The sequence below is a fragment of the Abramis brama genome (assembly GCF_963993115.1).
Source record: "Abramis brama genome assembly, chromosome: 16".
NCBI lineage: Eukaryota > Metazoa > Chordata > Actinopteri > Cypriniformes > Leuciscidae > Abramis > Abramis brama.
The window spans coordinates 35,727,436-35,747,435 of NC_139978.1; the positions used below are offsets into that span (position 1 = coordinate 35,727,436).

General features: G+C 36.6%; 1 protein-coding gene across 3 annotated transcripts in view; it reads left to right on the plus strand.

The window, feature by feature from the left end:
• Window positions 1-20,000, plus strand: part of pi4kab (phosphatidylinositol 4-kinase, catalytic, alpha b) — a 66,352-nt gene that overhangs the window by 2,969 nt on the left and 43,383 nt on the right. For all 3 annotated transcript variants that reach the window (XM_084086655.1, XM_084086656.1, XM_084086657.1), the window contains exons 2-15: window positions 3,856-3,972; window positions 4,889-4,982; window positions 6,031-6,119; window positions 6,890-6,962; window positions 7,039-7,301; window positions 8,461-8,527; window positions 12,283-12,431; window positions 14,089-14,154; window positions 14,324-14,420; window positions 14,554-14,742; window positions 16,033-16,133; window positions 16,228-16,357; window positions 17,395-17,524; window positions 18,063-18,158. In XM_084086655.1, coding sequence (XP_083942781.1) covers window positions 3,856-3,972; window positions 4,889-4,982; window positions 6,031-6,119; window positions 6,890-6,962; window positions 7,039-7,301; window positions 8,461-8,527; window positions 12,283-12,431; window positions 14,089-14,154; window positions 14,324-14,420; window positions 14,554-14,742; window positions 16,033-16,133; window positions 16,228-16,357; window positions 17,395-17,524; window positions 18,063-18,158 — 1,661 coding nt within the window. The remainder of the gene's footprint in view (window positions 1-3,855; window positions 3,973-4,888; window positions 4,983-6,030; window positions 6,120-6,889; window positions 6,963-7,038; window positions 7,302-8,460; window positions 8,528-12,282; window positions 12,432-14,088; window positions 14,155-14,323; window positions 14,421-14,553; window positions 14,743-16,032; window positions 16,134-16,227; window positions 16,358-17,394; window positions 17,525-18,062; window positions 18,159-20,000) is intronic.

The window sequence follows — 20,000 nt, forward strand, 5'->3', positions numbered from 1 at the left end:
CAAACACACAACACAGCCGACACAGGGAAACACACAACACAGCTGACACAGGGAAACACACAACACAGCTGACACAGGTAAACACACAACACAGCTGACACGGGTAAACACACAACACAGCTGACACGGGCAAACACACAACACAGCTGACACGGGCAAACACACAACACAGCTGACACGGGCAAACACACAACACAGCTGACACGGGCAAACACACAACACAGCTGACACAGGGAAACACACAACACAGCTGACACAGGGAAACACACAACACAGCTGACACAGGGAAACACACAACACAGCTGACACAGGGAAACACACAACACAGCTGACACAGGGAAACACACAACACAGCTGACACAGGCAAACACACAACACAGCTGACAAAGGCAAACACAGCTGACACAGGCAAACACACAACACAGCTGACACAGGCAAACACACAACACAGCTGACACAGGCAAACACACAACACAGCTGACACAGGCAAACACACAACACAGCTGACACAGGCAAACACACAACACAGCTGACACAGGCAAACACACAACACAGCTGACACAGGCAAACACACAACACAGCTGACACAGGCAAACACACAACACAGCTGACAAAGGCAAACACACAACACAGCTGACAAAGGCAAACACACAACACAGCTGACACAGGCAAACACACAACACAGCTGACACAGGCAAACACACAACACAGCTGACACAGGCAAACACACAACACAGCTGACACAGGCAAACACACAACACAGCTGACACAGGCAAACACACAACACAGCTGACACAGGGAAACACACAACACAGCTGACAGGCAAACACACAACACAGCTGACACAGGCAAACACAGCTGACACAGGCAAACACACAACACAGCTGACAGGCAAACACACAACACAGCTGACACAGGCAAACACAGCTGACAAAGGCAAACACACAACACAGCTGACACAGGCAAACACAGCTGACACAGGCAAACACACAACACAGCTGACACAGGCAAACACACAACACAGCTGACACAGGCAAACACACAACACAGCTGACAAAGGCAAACACACAACACAGCTGACACAGGCAAACACACAACACAGCTGACACAGGCAAACACACAACACAGCTGACACAGGCAAACACAGCTGACACAGGCAAACACACAACACAGCTGACACAGGGAAACACACAACACAGCTGACACAGGTAAACACACGTGCTAGAAGAGTTTTTGTTTTGTTTGTTTCTGGTCCTGCTTCGGATGCCACGATGCCATCAAGCGGTATCTCTGGTCGTAATCAGTCCTTCACTGACCAATCAGCGTTCATTAGCAGAATGCTAGCGTGTTATGGGCAACAACAACTCAACCTGTAAGAAATTGAAAGGACATAAGTACTCGTTCATTCAACTTTCGACCTATAACCCATGTTGAACTTGCAAAACCTAGAATCAAATCTGAGATTTCTCAACGGCAATCGGGTGAAAGAGACAAATTTAGTCGTCTAGCCCCATAGACTCCCATTCATTCTGCACTCATGGCGATCGCCCCCAGTGGAGCTCTGGTGGAACTGCAACCAACATTCGGTACAATAGGACTTAATAGGGAGTGGGCAGGCTCTCCGTAGACGGGCTCTGAATTGGGCACTTTGGAGGGAGCGGGGCACTTGTGTGCCATGTTGATGAAGGAAGCAACCAGAGAATGTCTAAGCAACGAAAGACAACGTAATTTCCTCATTATTTTCACCTGGGATGTTCCCATGACAACGCAGCGCGTGTCCATCAGCTGAATAGCTGTTCTTACCAGAAATATAGTATCATTGCTGTTAACATAACTGTTGCAAATAAATATACATTTTATACAACAAATTTTTTAAAATATGCGTTATATCTGTGTGTGAGTGTCTCAACTTTAAAACTTGCCGTCTCATATTTGGACCTTAGCTGCATTCTAACATTTCTTATGAAACTTATTTTAACATAACATGCCAAAATGTGTACAATGTAACTGATGTATAGATTAATGTCTTTCCCTCATGTTCTTTTTCTCTATCTTTATTTATTTATTTATTTTAGTCTTCAGCTCATTGTTCTTTAGTATTCTTATGACATTGAACATATTGTAAATACATTTTGTATATTGTCTACAAAGTTGTATGTCATAAACGTGTCATCTCTGTATGTTTTGCAAAAAAATAAATAATAATAAAAGTAGACAGCTGTAAGCACGTCCCAGCCGGGTCCGTCACTTATTGGGTTCCCCGGAAACATTTCCGTTGTGTTCTGTTTTATTTTGCAGCGCGTTTCTGTATTTGTTTGTGTTGTGAGTATTTGGAGCACACATGTGTTGTGAAACTGATGAAGATGTTTTCTTAATTTGCGGGTGTTTTTCTATTTGCATGTGTTTTCTTCAGTTGCAACGCGTTGAGCTCTCTCGGCCACCGTACTTTTCTGAATGTTAGTGGAGACATTTATGTAGTTGTTGTGGAGTTACATTGATCATCTCATCAACTTGCATGTACTGACATGTTTAACTTCTACACAAGTTGATGGTTCCCTGAGGTGTTTATAAGACAGCTGTGACATTTTTAGTCTAATAGTGTTCAGTGCTCGTCCGTGCTCAACCACTGAACAGTTTCATGCTTTGCTTAAACTTTTGCCATTGCGTTAGAACTGGTCACTGTTGTTAGTTGCAAAAACCAAATGTCGTGGGTGTAAACGTGCAGATTAAGGGCCGCTAATATTATAATAAGATCCTCTTCATACGTCAGAAGGAGAGCGAAATCTGATCAGCTTATTTTTTGACATGCTTAAAGAGAAAGGTGCGCCAAAACACAGTTACTGGGTTTCACTTTTCATGTTTTCTGGGTTGGTAGAAGCGCCGGGACCCGATTATAGCACTTAAACACGGTAAAAGTCAGATTTTCATGATATGTCCCCTTTAAAGGGTTAGTTCACCCAAAAATGAAGATTCTGTCAGTAATTACTCTCCCTCATGTTGTTCCAACCCCGTAAGACTTCGTTCATCTTCAGAACACAAATTAAGATATTTCTGATTAAATCTGAGAGCTGGATCACTCCTCCATAGGCTTCTCTGTAATCGATATCTGACATCCCAGAAAAGTTAGTAAAGACAATGTTTAAAATAGTCAAAGTGTCTACAGTGGCTCAACCTTAAGTTTATTAAGCGACGAGAATACTTTTTGTGTGCAAAAATAACGACTTTATTCAACTCTTCATGTTCTTCTGTGTGTCTCTGAGTGAGTTCACGTAGTGTAACAGCGCAGCGTCAGAACGGAGGCTCACTATTGGCCAGCATCACACACATGACCAGCGTCGGCCAATAGTGAGCCTCCGTTCTGACGCTGCGCTGTTACACTACGTGAACTCACTCAGAGACACACAGAAGAACATGAAGAGTTGAATAAAGTCGTTATTTTTACACAGAAAGAAAGTAAAGCACAGAAAGTATTCTCGTCGCTTGATAAACTTAAGGTTGAGCCACTGTAGTCACTTGGACTATTTTAAACATTGTCTTTACTAACTTTTCTGGGATGTCAGATATCGATTACAGAGAAGCCTATGGAGGAGTGAGACAGCTCTCAGATTTAATCAGAAATATCTTAATTTGTGTTCTGAAGATGAGCAAAAGTCTTACAGGGTTGAACAACATGAGGGTTTGTAATTACTGACAGAACTTTAATTTTTGGGTGAACTAACCCTTTAACAGGTTGTTCTTGTTCTGCAGATTGCTGACAGATGTCTTTCTTAAAGGGAAGTTGAGCGTTTCATATTGTGACAGCTCACCGTAACTGATAAGAGTGTGTGTTTGTCGTCTGGTGTGTTCCTCCATCAGGTGCAGAAGTTGTTGTGCATGTGTCCGTGTGACAGCCGAGGCGTCTTCAGTCTGGACGTTCGGCGCAGGGATGCGGTCGTCGCTCTGGCTGTGTTCCTAGTCGAGTCAGATTTACAGGTGAAAGAGCTCGAAACTACAGTCAAACCAACAGTTATTCAGAAACCTTCAACATTTCTCACATTATCACAGTTTATTCGCTATAGTTTAGAAAATGGTAATAAAATATGATCAAATCAGTTGATATTTGACTGGTTTTGTCCGTCCTTCTGTTAGACTGTCTCACACATGAATGATGTTGAATATCTGTCAGCTGTTAAATTTAACTACACAATTAGATAATACCAGTTTAGCTCAACCAATCACCAAGCAATGCTTCATTTTGTTCAGTCTGTGTGTAAAAAGAGCATTAGCAATTACAGAAAACACACTTCAGCAAAACATGATCAGGTCAAATCATTGTCTCAATCATCACAGTGTCTGAATAATTTTTGGTCCCAAATTTGTATACATTTGACTGGTAGTCACTGTATGAAGAATTATTGGGTATAATATGTCACGGTTTACTTTATTTTGCTCTCCTCTCTTGTAAATGAACTATAGTGTCCTGCACACACTAGTAAAATAATCTGGTATCTGAATAATTTTTGGTTTGACTGTATATTTTGGGGACAAAAGTGCTGCTAAATATGACACAACTCCCTTTGGGAACGTCCTCAAATAAATAAGTGTGTGTGTTAAAGCTGGTTTATGAGAGAAACTCACTGCTAAACTAGATCATGTGATCACAGCTGGATTAGAGCTGGTTAAGCCACTTAAACACACACTTAGTTTAGCTTGTACTCTTTTTCTTCATCTCTCCATCCTGCTTCTAATGTAAATATATTGCATAATTTTTCTTCATAAACATACTATATGCAGTTGAGTTTCTTTTTTGAAGCATATAAATAGATTTTGGATTTGATTTGCAAGTGTATTCAGGTGGAGTTTGCATCTTTCCAACACTTGGTTTGTATGTGATATTTGTCTTTCTCAGCACAAAGATACCGTGGTAAGTTACCTGTTGAGTCTGCTCAAGGGGTTACCCAGAGTGCAATGGGTGGAGGAGAATGCTGGGAGGAAGTGCAAAGGTACCAGTTTGCTTATTCGTCTCTCATGCATTTAACAAGTACGTTACTGTATATGTAAGCATGCATACTGTTTAAAAGTTGAAAGAAGTTAATACTTTTATTCACCAGGGATGCATTAAATTGATCAGAAAGTGACAGGAAAGACATTTATAATTTTACAAAAGATTCTATTTCAAATAAATGCTGTTCTTTTGAACTTTTTATTCATCAAAGAATCCTGAAAAATAAAATGTATCACTGTTTTCAACATTAATAATCATAAATGTTTCTTGAGCATCAAATCATCATATTAGAGTGATTTCTGAAGGATCATGTGACACTGAAGACTGGAGTAATGATGCTGAAAATTCAGCTTTGATCACAGGATATAAATTACACTTTACTATATATTCACATAGAAAACAGATGGTTTAAACTGTAATAATATTTCACTGTTTTTACTGTATTTATGATTAAAAAAATGCGCCTTTGCGAGACTTCTTTGCATAACATTAAAAATCTCACCAATCCGAAACTTTTTAGTAGTGTATGTATTCTGTACTCTTGTATAGTAATTTCTGTTTGCCATCAGAGCCTTGTAATTCTTACCGACTCATAATAAAACACTTTATCCAAAGTGTTCCATGTATAGACGCTTTAGGGTATGTTTACACGAAGTATGCTTAAAACTGAAGTTTTTCCTTTGAGTTTTCCACGCACAGACGACACTACTGTCAAAACGCCATTCACACGGAAAACGACTAAAAACGCTGTACTCTGCTGCCAGGCCAGTAGATGGCAATGAAACACTATAGACTGAACACGTAATACGCATGTGCATGACGTCATTGTCTTTGGAGATTCGTGTTTTTGTTGTTTACATGGAGACCACTTTCAAAAACGTGCACTTTGAAACCCGTTTTCAAAAGATTGTGTTTTCATGCACCTAAAACGCGGTTGTCGTGTAAACGAATGGCCAAAACGCATTAAAAGTTGTATGTTTTTAGTTGAAAATGGTGTCGTGTTTACAGCCCCTAAAAATCCAGCTTGTGTTTGTATGTGCAAGCAGAGACTCTCCCGATGGCGGAGAACTTCAGCTTCTGTCTGGTGACGCTGCTGTCTGATGTGGCTCAGAGAGACCCAGAGTCTCGCACACAGGTCTGGTCTTCAGCGCATCCGCACATTTACATGTGATTTTCCCTTGCACTCATTTAAAGGGGTGGTATAATGCCCTTTTCACAAGATGTAAAATAAGTCTCTGATGTCCCCAGTGTGTGTGTGTGAAGTTTTAGCTCAAAATACCCCCCAGATATTTGTATATAGCATGTTAAAATTGTCACTTTTTGAGAGTGAGCAAAAACACACCGTTTTTGTGTCTGTTCCTTTAAATGCAAATGAGCTGCTGCTTCCGGCACAGGGGGCGGAGCTTCAACAGCTCCTGTGTGTGTGTGATCAGCTCCGATTATCTCACACACAAACACACACACTGAACATTTCAAAAACTTTTAGCCTTTTATGTTCAAACCAAAGATGAAGAGACTCAAGAAGTGACAACATGTAGAAGCAATTTCTGAATGTTAATTGATGAATTTATGAAGCTTATGTGTAGTTATCTTCTAGTCATTGATTAGCATATTCTGTCATGATAATCTATAAATCGTGTTCCGGGGGCGGAGTTTATGTAAATTTTAGGGCTGGTGATGTCACTAACCCCTGAAGAAGCTCGTTGTAGTCTCTACCAGCCGTTTGTTGTAGTTCTTAAAAAGCGATTTCTGTAAAAGCAAATATCTCCCTTTGCTTTGAACTTTGAGCGTCGTAACTTTGCAGATGTTGTTTATGCTCAAACATTACATTACAACATTACACACTAACTAAAGTTAGAAAAGTCAAATCATAATCAACCACCGCTTTAATGTCTTTCCGTCTAGATTCTGGAAGCGGTGATGGAAGTAATGCAGTCTTTACTGGAGATCTGCCAGACGCCCGAGAACCAAGATAAAGGTGATTCCCATGAGCACTACACACAAAAACACGCATTTGGATTGGCACTCGTCTGACCGGCGTGGTGTTTCTGCAGTGTACCTGTGCAGGTATGCCGTCCCGTGTCTTCTGGGCGTGACTCGAGCCTTCGGGCGGTACGGTAACGGTGATGAGCCTCTCCTGTCGCAGCTCTTCCCTCGAGGAACGCCTCCGCCGGCTCACCGCGTGTGTGTGGAGACCGAGGGCGTTCGGAGGAGATCCTTCAATGACTTCCGCTCTATTCTGCCCAGCTCACTGTTCACGGCCTGCCAGGGAGACACGCTGAGGCGCAAGAGTGGCATCGCCAACCCCGACGCACAGGTCTCAGACATCTCTCTGTCTCTGCTGTACATACTGTCTGTTACTTGAGGAAAAATACGTGTAAAAGGATGCATTATGCAGTGATAAACGTTTCAAAGAAAATTTATGGTACGTAGTGTCACATGACCTTATTATATTGTGTTTAATTCAGCAGGTGATGTCCGTTTATCATTTATTGATTATGTAAAATTGATTTTATTGAAAATGTAAAATAAATAAATGTTAAATAATTATTGGGAAAAATGCGAAAATAATTAGATTTTTTAAAATAAATACAAATAATTAATTTTTAGAAAAAATATACACAAAGTGTGATGTCCGTTTATCATCTCAGAAAAAAAGTGATTTATTGAAATAAGCCAAAAAAAAAGTAAAGTAAATAAATGTTAAATAATTATTGGAAAAAATGAGAAAATAATTCGTTTTTTTTTTTTTATAAATACAAATATTTTTGGGAAAAAATATGCAAACATAATTTTAGAAAAGCAATTTGAGTAAATAAATAATTATTAATTGACAAATATGCAAAACATTTAGAAAATATATGATGTAAATGATTTTAAATTGTTAATTATTTTTGCATATTTTTAAAGTAAATAATAAGTTAATATTTAAATATGTACAAATAATTTTAGAAAATACATTTTAGTAGATAAAAATGATTAATTGAAAAAAATGCAACAATAATTTTAGATTTTTAAAAGTAAATAATAATAATTATTAAAAAATATGCAAAGTTTTAGAAAAAATAAGCAACTAAAACAAAGTATTAAAAGTAATATGCAAAAATTATGTTTGTAAAAAGTATTTGTTTAAAACTAATAATATTTTTAATAACTAAATAAAATTAGAAATGTGTATTTTACTGGAAAAATATATATATATATATATATATATATTTTAAATGTCTTAATGTCTTATACTCTGGCAGCATTATCTAGGACTGTTAATTCACAGTTAAAAGTACTTGTTCATTCATCAAACTGGAAAAGGTCAAGTTGAGCACATTGCATTGTGGGATATAGGACCCGACGCACTGTGCTCTGGTTGCATGCTGCACATTTTGGGAAAAAACTAGTTGTTCATCCATGAATTCTGTGCGTTCAGAAGATGCAGTGTTATGAGTGGTGTGATGGTAGTTTACATCATGTGTCCTCAGGTGAGTCCTGACCGAGGCGGCCCGTCGCCCTGCTCTCCAACGGCTCCAGGACCGCAGTACTTTGAAGGTAATATAAGGTTTGCTGTGTCACAACTCTAATCTCTGTGAACTGGAGGTTTTAACGTCTGAACATTCTTCAGCAGATTCTGAGTTCAGAGTTCATGTACTTGTTTCTGGATAAGCACCTTTAGTTCTCTGTGTGTTTGTTTTAAATCCATTTGCTTAAGATTTTATGAGTCACTGCTGAGTTATGCTGATAGTTTGAAGGAGGTAGTGGTGGTTAATGGTCAGTCATCGCTATTGATAAGATTTAAAGTGTATTAAAAAGCCCTTATTATGCTATTTTAAATTCTCCTTTTGTTTTTGGCGTCTCCTACAATAGCTTCACATGCATCCAAGGTCAAACAACACTTTTATTTCCTCATAATCTCCACTGCAGCTTCAGCTCTTTTCTCTCAGTGTCTGAAACGCTTCGATCAAGGATTCAGTCTCTCTAAGCTCCGCCTCTCTGAGAGCTGCTCTGCTGTGATTGGTCAGAAACCAAACGCTCATTATCATATCTGAACCTCAGCTCTTGATCACAGTGATACGAACAGTAACGATGGCGTGGGTTTTACCGTATCAATCTCAGAAAACAGCGTCTTCTCGACATGAACAACACGAACCAAACTCTTCCAGTCTCAGATAGACTACAGTGTTTGAGGGCGGAGCTAAGAGACGCTGCTCAGCCAATCAAGAGCAGAGGCTGGCATTATGCAAATGTATAACATTGTTACACTAACAGGAAGTGAGACTGAATTATTTTTTTTATTTTTTTATTTTTATTAGATTTTTTTTTTTTTTTTATTAAACATTACACAGCATTAAAGCAATACAGATAGACATGGGAAAAAAAACGAAACAAAAAAGACAAAAAAGATACACAGACACAAATAATTTGTCAGGGTAACAAAAAAACAAAAACAATGCAATGCATTTACCTTAAGAGGACAAAAAGGATGAATACAGAGATACAGTTTTCATTGCTTTGGGATTAACAGAGTTTTGGATAGTTTCCATGTATTTGTCTAGATCATCTTTGAATAGAGAAAAGAGAGGTTTAGAGCCAGTAAATTTTTGTTTATGTATGTGAAATTTAGCTAGTAGGAAGCACAAATTAATTATGTAATATTGTCCTGTTCTCTCTCTTGGGTAGTCAAACAAGCCAAAGAAAACATCTTTAAAACAAAAAGAAAAGTCACTTACAAAACAAGATTGGATAAAAGTTAACAAATCTGACCAAAATTTCTCAGTGTGGGTACATTGCCAAAACAAGTGAATGACATCTTCCTCAGGAGAGTGACAAAAACAGCAATTCACTTCAATTTCTGACTTATATTTCCTAAGAAAGGCTTTGGTTGGGTAACATTTGTGGATTAATTTAAATGTTATTTCTTTTACTTTATTGGTAAGCAGATACTTATGAGGCAAAGACCATATTTTTTCCCACGGTAAATTCTCTACAATATTATTCCAGTATGGTATTACATAAGGAATTGTCATTATTTCTTTCCGGAAGAGTGCTCTGATTTTATAATTTCTTTTTTGTTGCTCTGCAGAAAAGCACACATTTCCAATCATTGTGTCAGTTAGGTTCAAAGAGTAAGTGCATGGCCATGGAAATGTAGAACCTTGCAACAGAAAAGACACTCCAGAGGGAATTGCATTGAAAACAATAGCATATTCATTAGCAGTTATAGGAATTTTATATTTCTGTAAAAAATCTAAATAGTTGTAAAGTCTGCCCTGTGAATTAAAAAGCTGTCCAACTAAAAGAAGGTCGTTTTTGAACCAGTTGTCAAAAAAAAGTGATTTATTCTTGTAGAGAATATCCTTATTGTTCCATAAGTAATATCTGTGTGGGGAAAAGTTGTGTTTGTTTATTAGAGACCATGCCAAGAGCATCTGCTTATGAAAATTAGAGAGTTTGACTGGGATCTTTGTAACATTGTAGTTACAAAGTATGAGAAAATTCAGGCCACCTACTTTTGAGAAAATATAATTAGGGATGATATTCCAAAGTGAGGAGGGATTATTAAGGAAATGTTTAAGCCAATTAATTTTAAAAGTGTTGTTTAAAGTAGTAGTAAAATCTAAAAAATCCAACCCCCCCTGTTTAATTGAATTCATCAGAACTGATTTTCTAATAAAGTGGGTTTTATTTTTCCAAACAAAATTATTTAACATGCTATCAACCTTTTTTAATGTTCCTTTATCAACCTCCAGGGAGAGAGCTGCATACGTTAGTCTTGACAATCCTTCAGCTTTAGAGAGCAGAATTCTTCCTCGTATCGACAAGTCTCTCTGCAGCCAAGAATTGAGTTTCTTTTTGGGTTTTCATTATTAGAGGATCAAAATTTAGTTTACTTCTTGTTTTTTGGAAGTGAGACTGAATTACTGATGACTCGTTTCAGTTCAGAATCACTTCTTTCTTTTAGGAGACAAAAACTCTATTTATCTGCACTTTGATCTGTGAAACTATGCAGAGCTTTTACATTCACACACAGCTCTATCACACACTACATGAAAGATAATATCCTAAAAAGCATAATAGGGGCATTTTAAAGTTTTGCACTAGAGATGCACCGATTGATCGGCTGGTGACCGGAATTGGCCGATTTTCACGTGATCGGCCGGTCAGTCTGACAAATGCCGATTTTATGCCGGTCAAATGCACTCGGGCGCCGCATGATTAACATCGCGCAACATCAGCATCACACGTGCACACGGTACACACATGTAGAAAACCTCGTGAATTACGTCCGTTCAGACCGCAAGCGCGTATTTTTTTCCGGTGTGCATGTTAATCAATGAGTGCATTCACAACGGGAGCAGGAGCAGCGCGTGAGCGTCAAGCAGGAGCATCGCGAGCAGTGAAGCGCGTGTTTCGGCGCCGAGTCCATTTGCTGCACTGCTCACGCTCAATTAAAGGGAAAGCACACTTTTGATGGACAAAATAGCCTAAATAGGGTTTCACCAAAAAAGTGCCCAAAATGCACAGACTTTGCGTGTTTTAACAAGAACTAGAGTAGGCTATGTCAGAAAAGAAAACGAAGACTAATATTTATAGAAAATGTACCCATTTAAACTTGTTTTATTATTCAGTTTGTACAAGTGATTGCAATAGGCCTGTGTGTGTGTGCTTTGAGAAATATCTTTATACTGCAAGGCTATATTATTTTATTTTTTATTTATATATTATTTTATTGCCATTCCCTGTTTTCATACAGACGTTTAGTTTGTTAAATACATATTTAAAAAAATATTGGATATTGAATGTGAAAAGGAAATGGTTCTTCCATAACACTGCACTTTAGATGTGTGTGAACTATGCAAATTGTAAAATGTTCTATTACAGAAAAGATATCAAATAAATATTTGTGTGTGCTGTAAAGTGGTTAGAAAAAATGAAATCGGAATCGGCTAAAATCGGTATCGGCAGGTCAAACTTAATGAAAAATCGGAAATCGGAATCGGCCCAGAAAATTGTAATCGGTGCATCTCTATTTTGCACGTGTCGTTCTACAGCATTTGAATGATTTCTTAAATCCTGTGTGTTGTTGAGGAGAGTGTGCTGCTAGTTTACGAAGTGATCATACACACCATTTTCACCTGCTGGTGATAAAACGCGTGAAAAAATCCATTTCTATTGACCAAATCATCACAGAGATGTGTGTCTGAGCCTGTAAACCTCGATCTGCAACGTCATTGTGGCTCTGAGTACCACTTACATCTTCAGAACATGTAAATCTGGTTGTTTGATGTGGTTTATTGTTTTGTCAGGGTCTTATTTGTCAGATGGCGGTGTTGTGAATCCAGATTATTACTTTACGACCGTCAGCTCCAGCTTCTCCATCTCTCCTCTCTTCATCGGTGCCAGCGGACAAGAAATAAACGTCCCTGTAGAGCTGCTGAGACGCCTCTTACAGATGGTACACACACACGCGCGTGCGCGCACACACACATTCTCACACACACATAAACACTCACTCACACACAGACTCTCAAACACACACACATTCACACATTCACACACACACACACACACACACACACACACACACACACACACATGCTCGCTCACACATGCTCGCGCACACACACACTCACACATACTCTCTCACACACACACACTCACACATAGACTCTCACACATACACAATCTCACACATTCACACACACACACACACACACACACACACACACACACACACACACACACACACACACACACACTTAATGTGATTTGCACATTTTTTGGCAGATAATACAAGGGTGTATTAATAAACTCCTTATGTGAATATTTCCCTCATGACATCACTAGTAATAACCCGATATGGATTATGATGTTATCTGTGATCTGTGATCTGATATAACGCCCAAACTGTAGGAAATGTAATATAATAATGGAAAATGAAATTGCTAGAAGGAACACTTCTTTAACATGATATTTACTCAAATACAGTAGAACAGAAATCTTTATTATCCATTGACAGAGCTGTCAGTAGATTTCGTAACTTACACAACTAGGCCTTATTTTAATCGGCCAACGTTATTGGCTGATGCTGATAACGACACTATTCATAGTTTTCAGTCACATGACTGGCACAGAGACCTGGAGCTGCTCATAGCTCTACATTTACACAGTCATTGAACTGAATTGATCTGAATAATGACACTTTCTTTTTAGCGCTGCAGTTTATTTAAAAAATATTTAATTAATTTGAATGAATTATATTTTTAAATCGGTTTGAATGAATGATTCAATGACTCACTCATACAGACTTCAGTTGTTTCATTACTGGATGAATCAGCGTTTTTGAACGAATCTCTTGAGTGAATGATTCAATGACTCGCTAATAAAGACAACTTTTTTCATTACTGGATGAATCAGTGTTTTTGAACGAATCTCTTGAGTGAATGATTCAATGACTCACTCATAAAGACTTCACTTTTTTCATTACTGGATGAATCAGCGTTTTTGAACGAATCTCTTGAGTGAATGATTCAATGACTCACTCATAAAGACTTCAATTGTTTCATTACTGGATGAATCAGCGTTTTTGAATGACTCTCTTGAGTGAATGATTCAACGACTCGCTAATAAAGACAACTTGTTTAATTTCTGAATGAATCAGCATTTTTTTAACGAATCTCTTGAGTGAATGATTCAACGACTCGCTCATAAAGACTTCACTTGTTTCATTACTGGATGAATTAGTGTTTTTGAACGAATCTCTTGAGTGAATGATTCAATGACAAATATATTTTTTAACAGTCACTTGTCGCCACCTACTGGTGTAACGATATTTGATATAATCTTGTTTACACAAGTGTTTATAGCCAAACTATAAACTTTTATCCCAGAACTTCTGTGATAATCTGAGTTGTTGTAAGACAGAAATAATGATACTGTGTGGTTGAAAAGATTGCGTGGGTGTTTGAATCGAGATTGCAGTCTTCTATCGATGAACCCTGCGGCTCTACAGCAGAATTTGAATAATTTGAATCATTACTTTCCTGTTTATTACTATGAAGCTTCTTGAATCAGTCTAATCTGTGTTGTATATTCATCATATGTTTCTGCAGGTGAAGCACTTTGTCTCAGATTCCTTCCTAAAGACGCTGGACTCCATCGTGGCCGAAGTTACAGAGGTAAACTTTACATGTTTCATTAACTCTTTCTTTACACTTAAAGGATTTTCTCTCCACCTGCTGCACACAGAAAATACATTATACAGTATTTTGTCTGCAAATATCGTCACAAACCAGTTTGGCCTTCCTAATTCTCCCTTCCTCTATTTTTTTTTCTCCATGTATGAAGGCGAATCCAGCCGTCAATCTCTTTTACAAAGCCTTCAGCGACCCGCTGTATGTCAGCATGTTCAAGATGCTGCGGGACACGCTCTATTACATGAAAGGTTGCTGAACTGTTGTCTCCGTCTAAACTGAGCCGTTCTTCAAGCTAAATGCTTTATTAATCGCATCTTCAGCGTTCCTCTTTATTTGTGTCTGACCTTTGCCAAGTGTGAATATTTCATGTTATCCACTCAGATGTGCAGACGAGCTTCGTGAAAGAGGTCCATGAGTTCGTGCTGGAGCAGTTCAGCAGCAGCCAATCAGAGCTCCAGAGGGTTCTCCATGAGGAGCGGTTGCCAGGGGAACCCAGCCCTCTCAAGCTCCGTTGTCATGCCAACGCTGCCTGTGTGGACCTCATGGTGTGGGCCGTCAAAGATGAGCAAGGTCTGTCACAAACACAATCACAACACTGCAGCTGAAGCCCGGGGCATGTTGTCAGACATTGACATGAAAACACAACTGACTCTATTTTTTTTCTTACTGTCAACTATTATTGTATTTTGAGTCTTTCATCAATCTTTTTATTTTGTTATGACTTTCTTTTTTCCTTTTTTGACGTTGTGCATGTAAAATATATGTTTTGCAAGACAATATTTCAGTCTTTTCTACTGCAAAATTTCACATTTATTTCAGTGTTACTTGCCATTTCTTTGTAATTTTTTGTGAAATGTACCAGTAATTTCTGAGTGAAAATTGTTTCAAACTATGTTATACTATACACATAATTTCAGATTTTTTTCTGAAATCTCACATTTTTGTTATCGTAAACAAAGTATTAAACTTTTCATTAATTGATATGAAGCTGAAAGGGAATAGAAGTGTTAGATGGAAAATTAGCAAATAAGTTTAACAAATTATATTTCAGTCCTTCAATGTGTAAATTGCTGATTATTTGTTAACTTTACTAGCAATTTCTAAATTAAAATTGTTTCTACACCAATTTTTTGCAACTAAGTACTGAAAGTTCTAAAACTAAAAAATACATTTTGGATAAATTAGAAATATTTTAAGGGATTTAAAAACAAAACAAATGAATGACAAGCACAAAAAAATTACCAAAACTTGAACTAAAATTTATTTATATATTATATATTTAACTATATTTCTATTTTGTATCTATTTATTTATTTTATATTTATTTAATCTATTTTCTTATGTCTATATGTTTATCTTTTTTGATCCTCCCCCCCCCATTTATTTATCTAATATATATATATATATATATATATATATATTTATATATATTTATATATATTATCTATTTATTTATTTATTTTATATTTAGTTAATCTACATATATTTGTTAACTATTAAAAACATTTCGTTAATTGAAATAAATCTGAAATGAAATAAGTATTAGATGGAGAAACATTAGAAAGTTGCCTTCAATGTAAAAAGTGATTTTGTAAATACAAAAAAAGTGAAGTTGTAAATGCAACAAAGAATATTTAAGTATATTTAACATGAAACTACAATTTCAGTCTTTGTAAATAATACTAAAATGACACTGACCAGAAGTCATCCAGTCACTTTTCACCAATAAAATCATGTTCATTTCTACAAAATGTCAGTAGTGTAAATAACAGATGTCACGTCTGAGTTGCAGTTTGTTTCTGTGTTCGGGGAAAGTGCTGCAAATGTTGAATAAAGTGATTTCTCTAATTGGTCTTCCAGGAGCTGAGAATCTGTGCTCTAAACTATCAGAGAAGCTTCAGTCCAAAACATCCAGTAAAGTGATCATCGCTCACATGCCGCTGCTCATCTGCTGCTTACAGGTGAAGCCACGACACGAGGCTGTGTGTGTGAGAGGTCATGCACTGAATGACGTGTGTGTGTGTGTGTGTGTGTGTGTGTGTGTGTCTGTCTCAGGGTTTAGGGCGTCTGTGCGAGCGCTTCCCCGTCATCGCTCACTCCGCCACCGTGTCTCTGAAGGACTTCCTGGTGGTTCCCTCGGCGGTGCTGATCAAACTCTACAAGTATCACAGTCAGTGCACTTCAGGTCAGATACAGGTTGTTACTCTTGATAAAAGTAACTTCTGTTTATCTAATTTATTTATATATCTGCTTATCTATAAACTCTTATCCATTTGTTTATCTGTTGTTTGTTGATTTATATAATTATTATAAATTATATATCTACTTTTATCTATTTTTTTTATTATTTATATCATTCATTTTCTTATCCATCCATTTGTTTATCTGTTGTTTATTTTATATTTATCTTTATCTAATTTATATATATATATATATATATATATATAGATAGATAGATAGATAGATAGATAGATATAGATATAGATAGATAGAGATATATATATATATATATATATATAGATATAGATATAGATATAGATATAGATATATAGATATAGACATAGATAGATAGATAGATAGATAGATTCGATCTATTTATACATCTATTTTTTATCTGTGTATTATGTATAGTTTATCTATTTTCTTATGTCTATTTGTTTAACTGTTGTATATTTATCTAATTTATTTATACATTTATTTATTTATCTATTTATATCTAGTTTATCTATAAACTCCTATTTGTTTATCTGTTGTTTATTTACTTATTTTATATTTCGTTTATCCATTTTCTCATCTATCTATTTTTTGTTGTTTTTATTTATCTATTTTATTTTTATATTTATTTATAATTTATTTATAAACTCTTCTCTATTAATTTGAATATTTATTTATTTAATTATTTATTTAATTAATCTAGTTTATATATCTATTTTGGATCTATTTATTTTATATTTAGTTTGTCTATTTTCTTACGTTTATTTGTTTATCTGTTGTATATTTATTTTATATTTATCTTTTTTCTTATCTATTTATTTTATTTATTTATCCAATTTATACATTATCTATTTTTTTATTTCATATATAGATAATCTAATTTCTTAATCTGTTGTTTATGTTTTTAATGTTTATTTATATGTATCTATCTATATGGAGTTTTTGCTTCTCATTAAATTCTCATTAAATGCTATTCCCTGTCCTGACCTCTGAACCTCTTTCCTTCAGGAGGAGGCGGGATCAAAATAAATGTGACCAATGAGCACTCTCAGCCCTCGCTCAACTTCCTGTCCAACAGGAAAGACCAGCCGTCCATGTACGAGCAGCTCAGAGACATCTCCATCGATAACATCTGCAGGTCAGGCTCACTTCGGCCCAGTGATGTCAGTCAAGGTTTCACTGCAGTTTTTCAGGACCAGTTTAATGAGTAACAGTGCTTTGCTGCGGGTCTCAGTATAGTTTCTAGATGCTCCATCTTTCACTAACAGCATTTTTTTTTTGTAAAGCTGTGCATGCGCTGGAATTTTGTTCGGGATAAATGTAATGCACATATAAACAAATATGTGAATCGGATTAGTTTAGGGTGCATATAAACAAAACTTTCAGAATTTGAAACGGATCGATTCATTCGGATTGACGATCCGTTGTGATGATAAATTCCCAATGTTTTCTAGGATATGGCCTTTTTAAAAGAGGCCCTTTATGGCCTTTCTGATTGGTCAGCTGGATCAGTGTGTTGTGATTGGTCGAGCTCTTCGAGTGTGTTTGGGAAATGTCCCGCCCCTTACCATAAACCACTGTATATACATATACCACTAAAGAAAGATGAACATGTAAAAACACAAACGCTTCTCTTCAAATGCCCGTTCCTCACGAGCGCCTCCTGTCGTGTGCAGATGTCTGAAAGCCGGTCTCACTATGGATCCGGTGATCGTGGAGGCGTTCTTAGCCAGCCTGTCCAACCGGCTCTACATCTCCCAGGAAAATGACAAGTGAGGAAAACAAATCTCTCTCTCTCTCTCTCTCTCTCTCTCTCTCTCTCTCTCTCTCTCTCTCTCTCTCTCTCTCTCTCTCTCTCTCTCTCTCTCTCTCTCTCTCTCTCTCTCTCTCTCTCTCTCTCTCTCTCTCTCTCTCTCTCTCTCTCTCTCTCTCTCTCTCTCTCTCTCTCTCTCTCTCTCTCTCTCTCTCTCTCTCTCTCTCTCTCTCTCTCTCTCTCTCTCTCTCTCTGCAAAAGATGTTGCATGGAATGTGTGTGAAATCTTTGGTTTATGCTCAATTGAAAAAACGTACTGATATTGACAATTTCTTCAGAAATAACTCCATCATGGAGGTGTTTATATAAACCCCCTATTCCTGCGAGATCTGGAGATCTCCGATGGAGAATAGTCCCTTGCACTGTGGCAACAAATAGTTTTGTGACAAAATTGAATGCAATGGTTTCATCTGCATGTCCATTTTGTAATGTTCTTGATACTGTTTTTCATTTTTTTTTATGATTGTTTCAGATTAACTCCTTTGTTTGAACTGTTGGGAGAAATATTCACTGAACTTGGGTTTATGTTTACAAAAAATCTGTTTGTTTTGGGCTTGAAGTACAAGAAGGAATGGAAAGCACAGTGCACTCTGGGTAACTTTCTATAAGGGCAATTCTAAAATCCCACACATGTAAAAATGAGCGGGAAATATTGATTTGGTTGGAATGTTCAAATCATTAGTAAAGTACCGGGTTGCTGTAGAATTTGACTATTGTAAATTAATAAATAATATGGATTTTTTTGATGCAAGGTGGAGTGTGAAAAATGCTCTTGTGGTGAGAAATGTGTTTGGAGAGTTATGGTTTAATTGGTAAAATATTGATTTTATTTATTCTTTTTTTGTTCTTTGTTTTATCTTTGTGTGGTGCAAAGATTGTTTTTAAATTAGTTGTTTGATTAAAAGAGTTTTAAAAGTCAAAAGTCTCTCTCTATCTATCTATCTATCTCTCTCGTCTCTCTCTCTCGTCTCTCTCTCTCTCTCTCTCTCTCTCGTCTCTCTCTCTCGTCTCTCTCTCGTCTCTCTCTCTCTATCTATATCTCTCTCTCGTCTGTCTCGTATCTGTTTATTTTAATCTGTTGTTTATTTTATATTTATCTATTTTCTTATTTAATTTATCTGGTTTATCTATTTTGTATCTTATTTAGTTAATATTAAGTTCATCTATTTATTTTATATCCATCTATTTTCTGATGTATTTATTTTATTTATTTATCTAATTTATATATTATCTATTATTTTATTTCATGTATAGATTTTCTAGTTTCTTATAAATCTATTTATTTTGTTATTCTCTCTCTCTCTCTCTCTCTCTCTCTCTCTCTCTCTCTCTCTCTCTCTCTCTCTCTCTCTCTCTCTCTCTCTCTCTCTCTCTCTCTCTCTCTCTCTCTCTCTCTCTCTCTCTCTCTCTCTCAATTTTCAATTCAATTCAAAGGGGCTTTATTGGCATGAAAGTTTTTGAAACAATGTTGCCAAAGCATATACAAAATGTACAAATAAAATATATACGTAATATATACAAACATAATAAAACAGGTATATGAACAATAAAAAAAAAAAACATATAGTAATGTTCTTATATAGTAATAACTTTACTATATATAAGTTATGAAACTTAACACAATGTTTGGATATATTTGTGTGTCGGTCACTCACTGCCCCTCAGGTTGTGGCATGTTCTCTCTCTCTCTCTCTCTCTCTTTCTGTTCATCATTTATTTTGTCATTGTAAAACATTGTCACAATGAAATTTAAAGTGCTTCTCCTGGTGCATAGAAGAATACATTCATACACTCACTCACG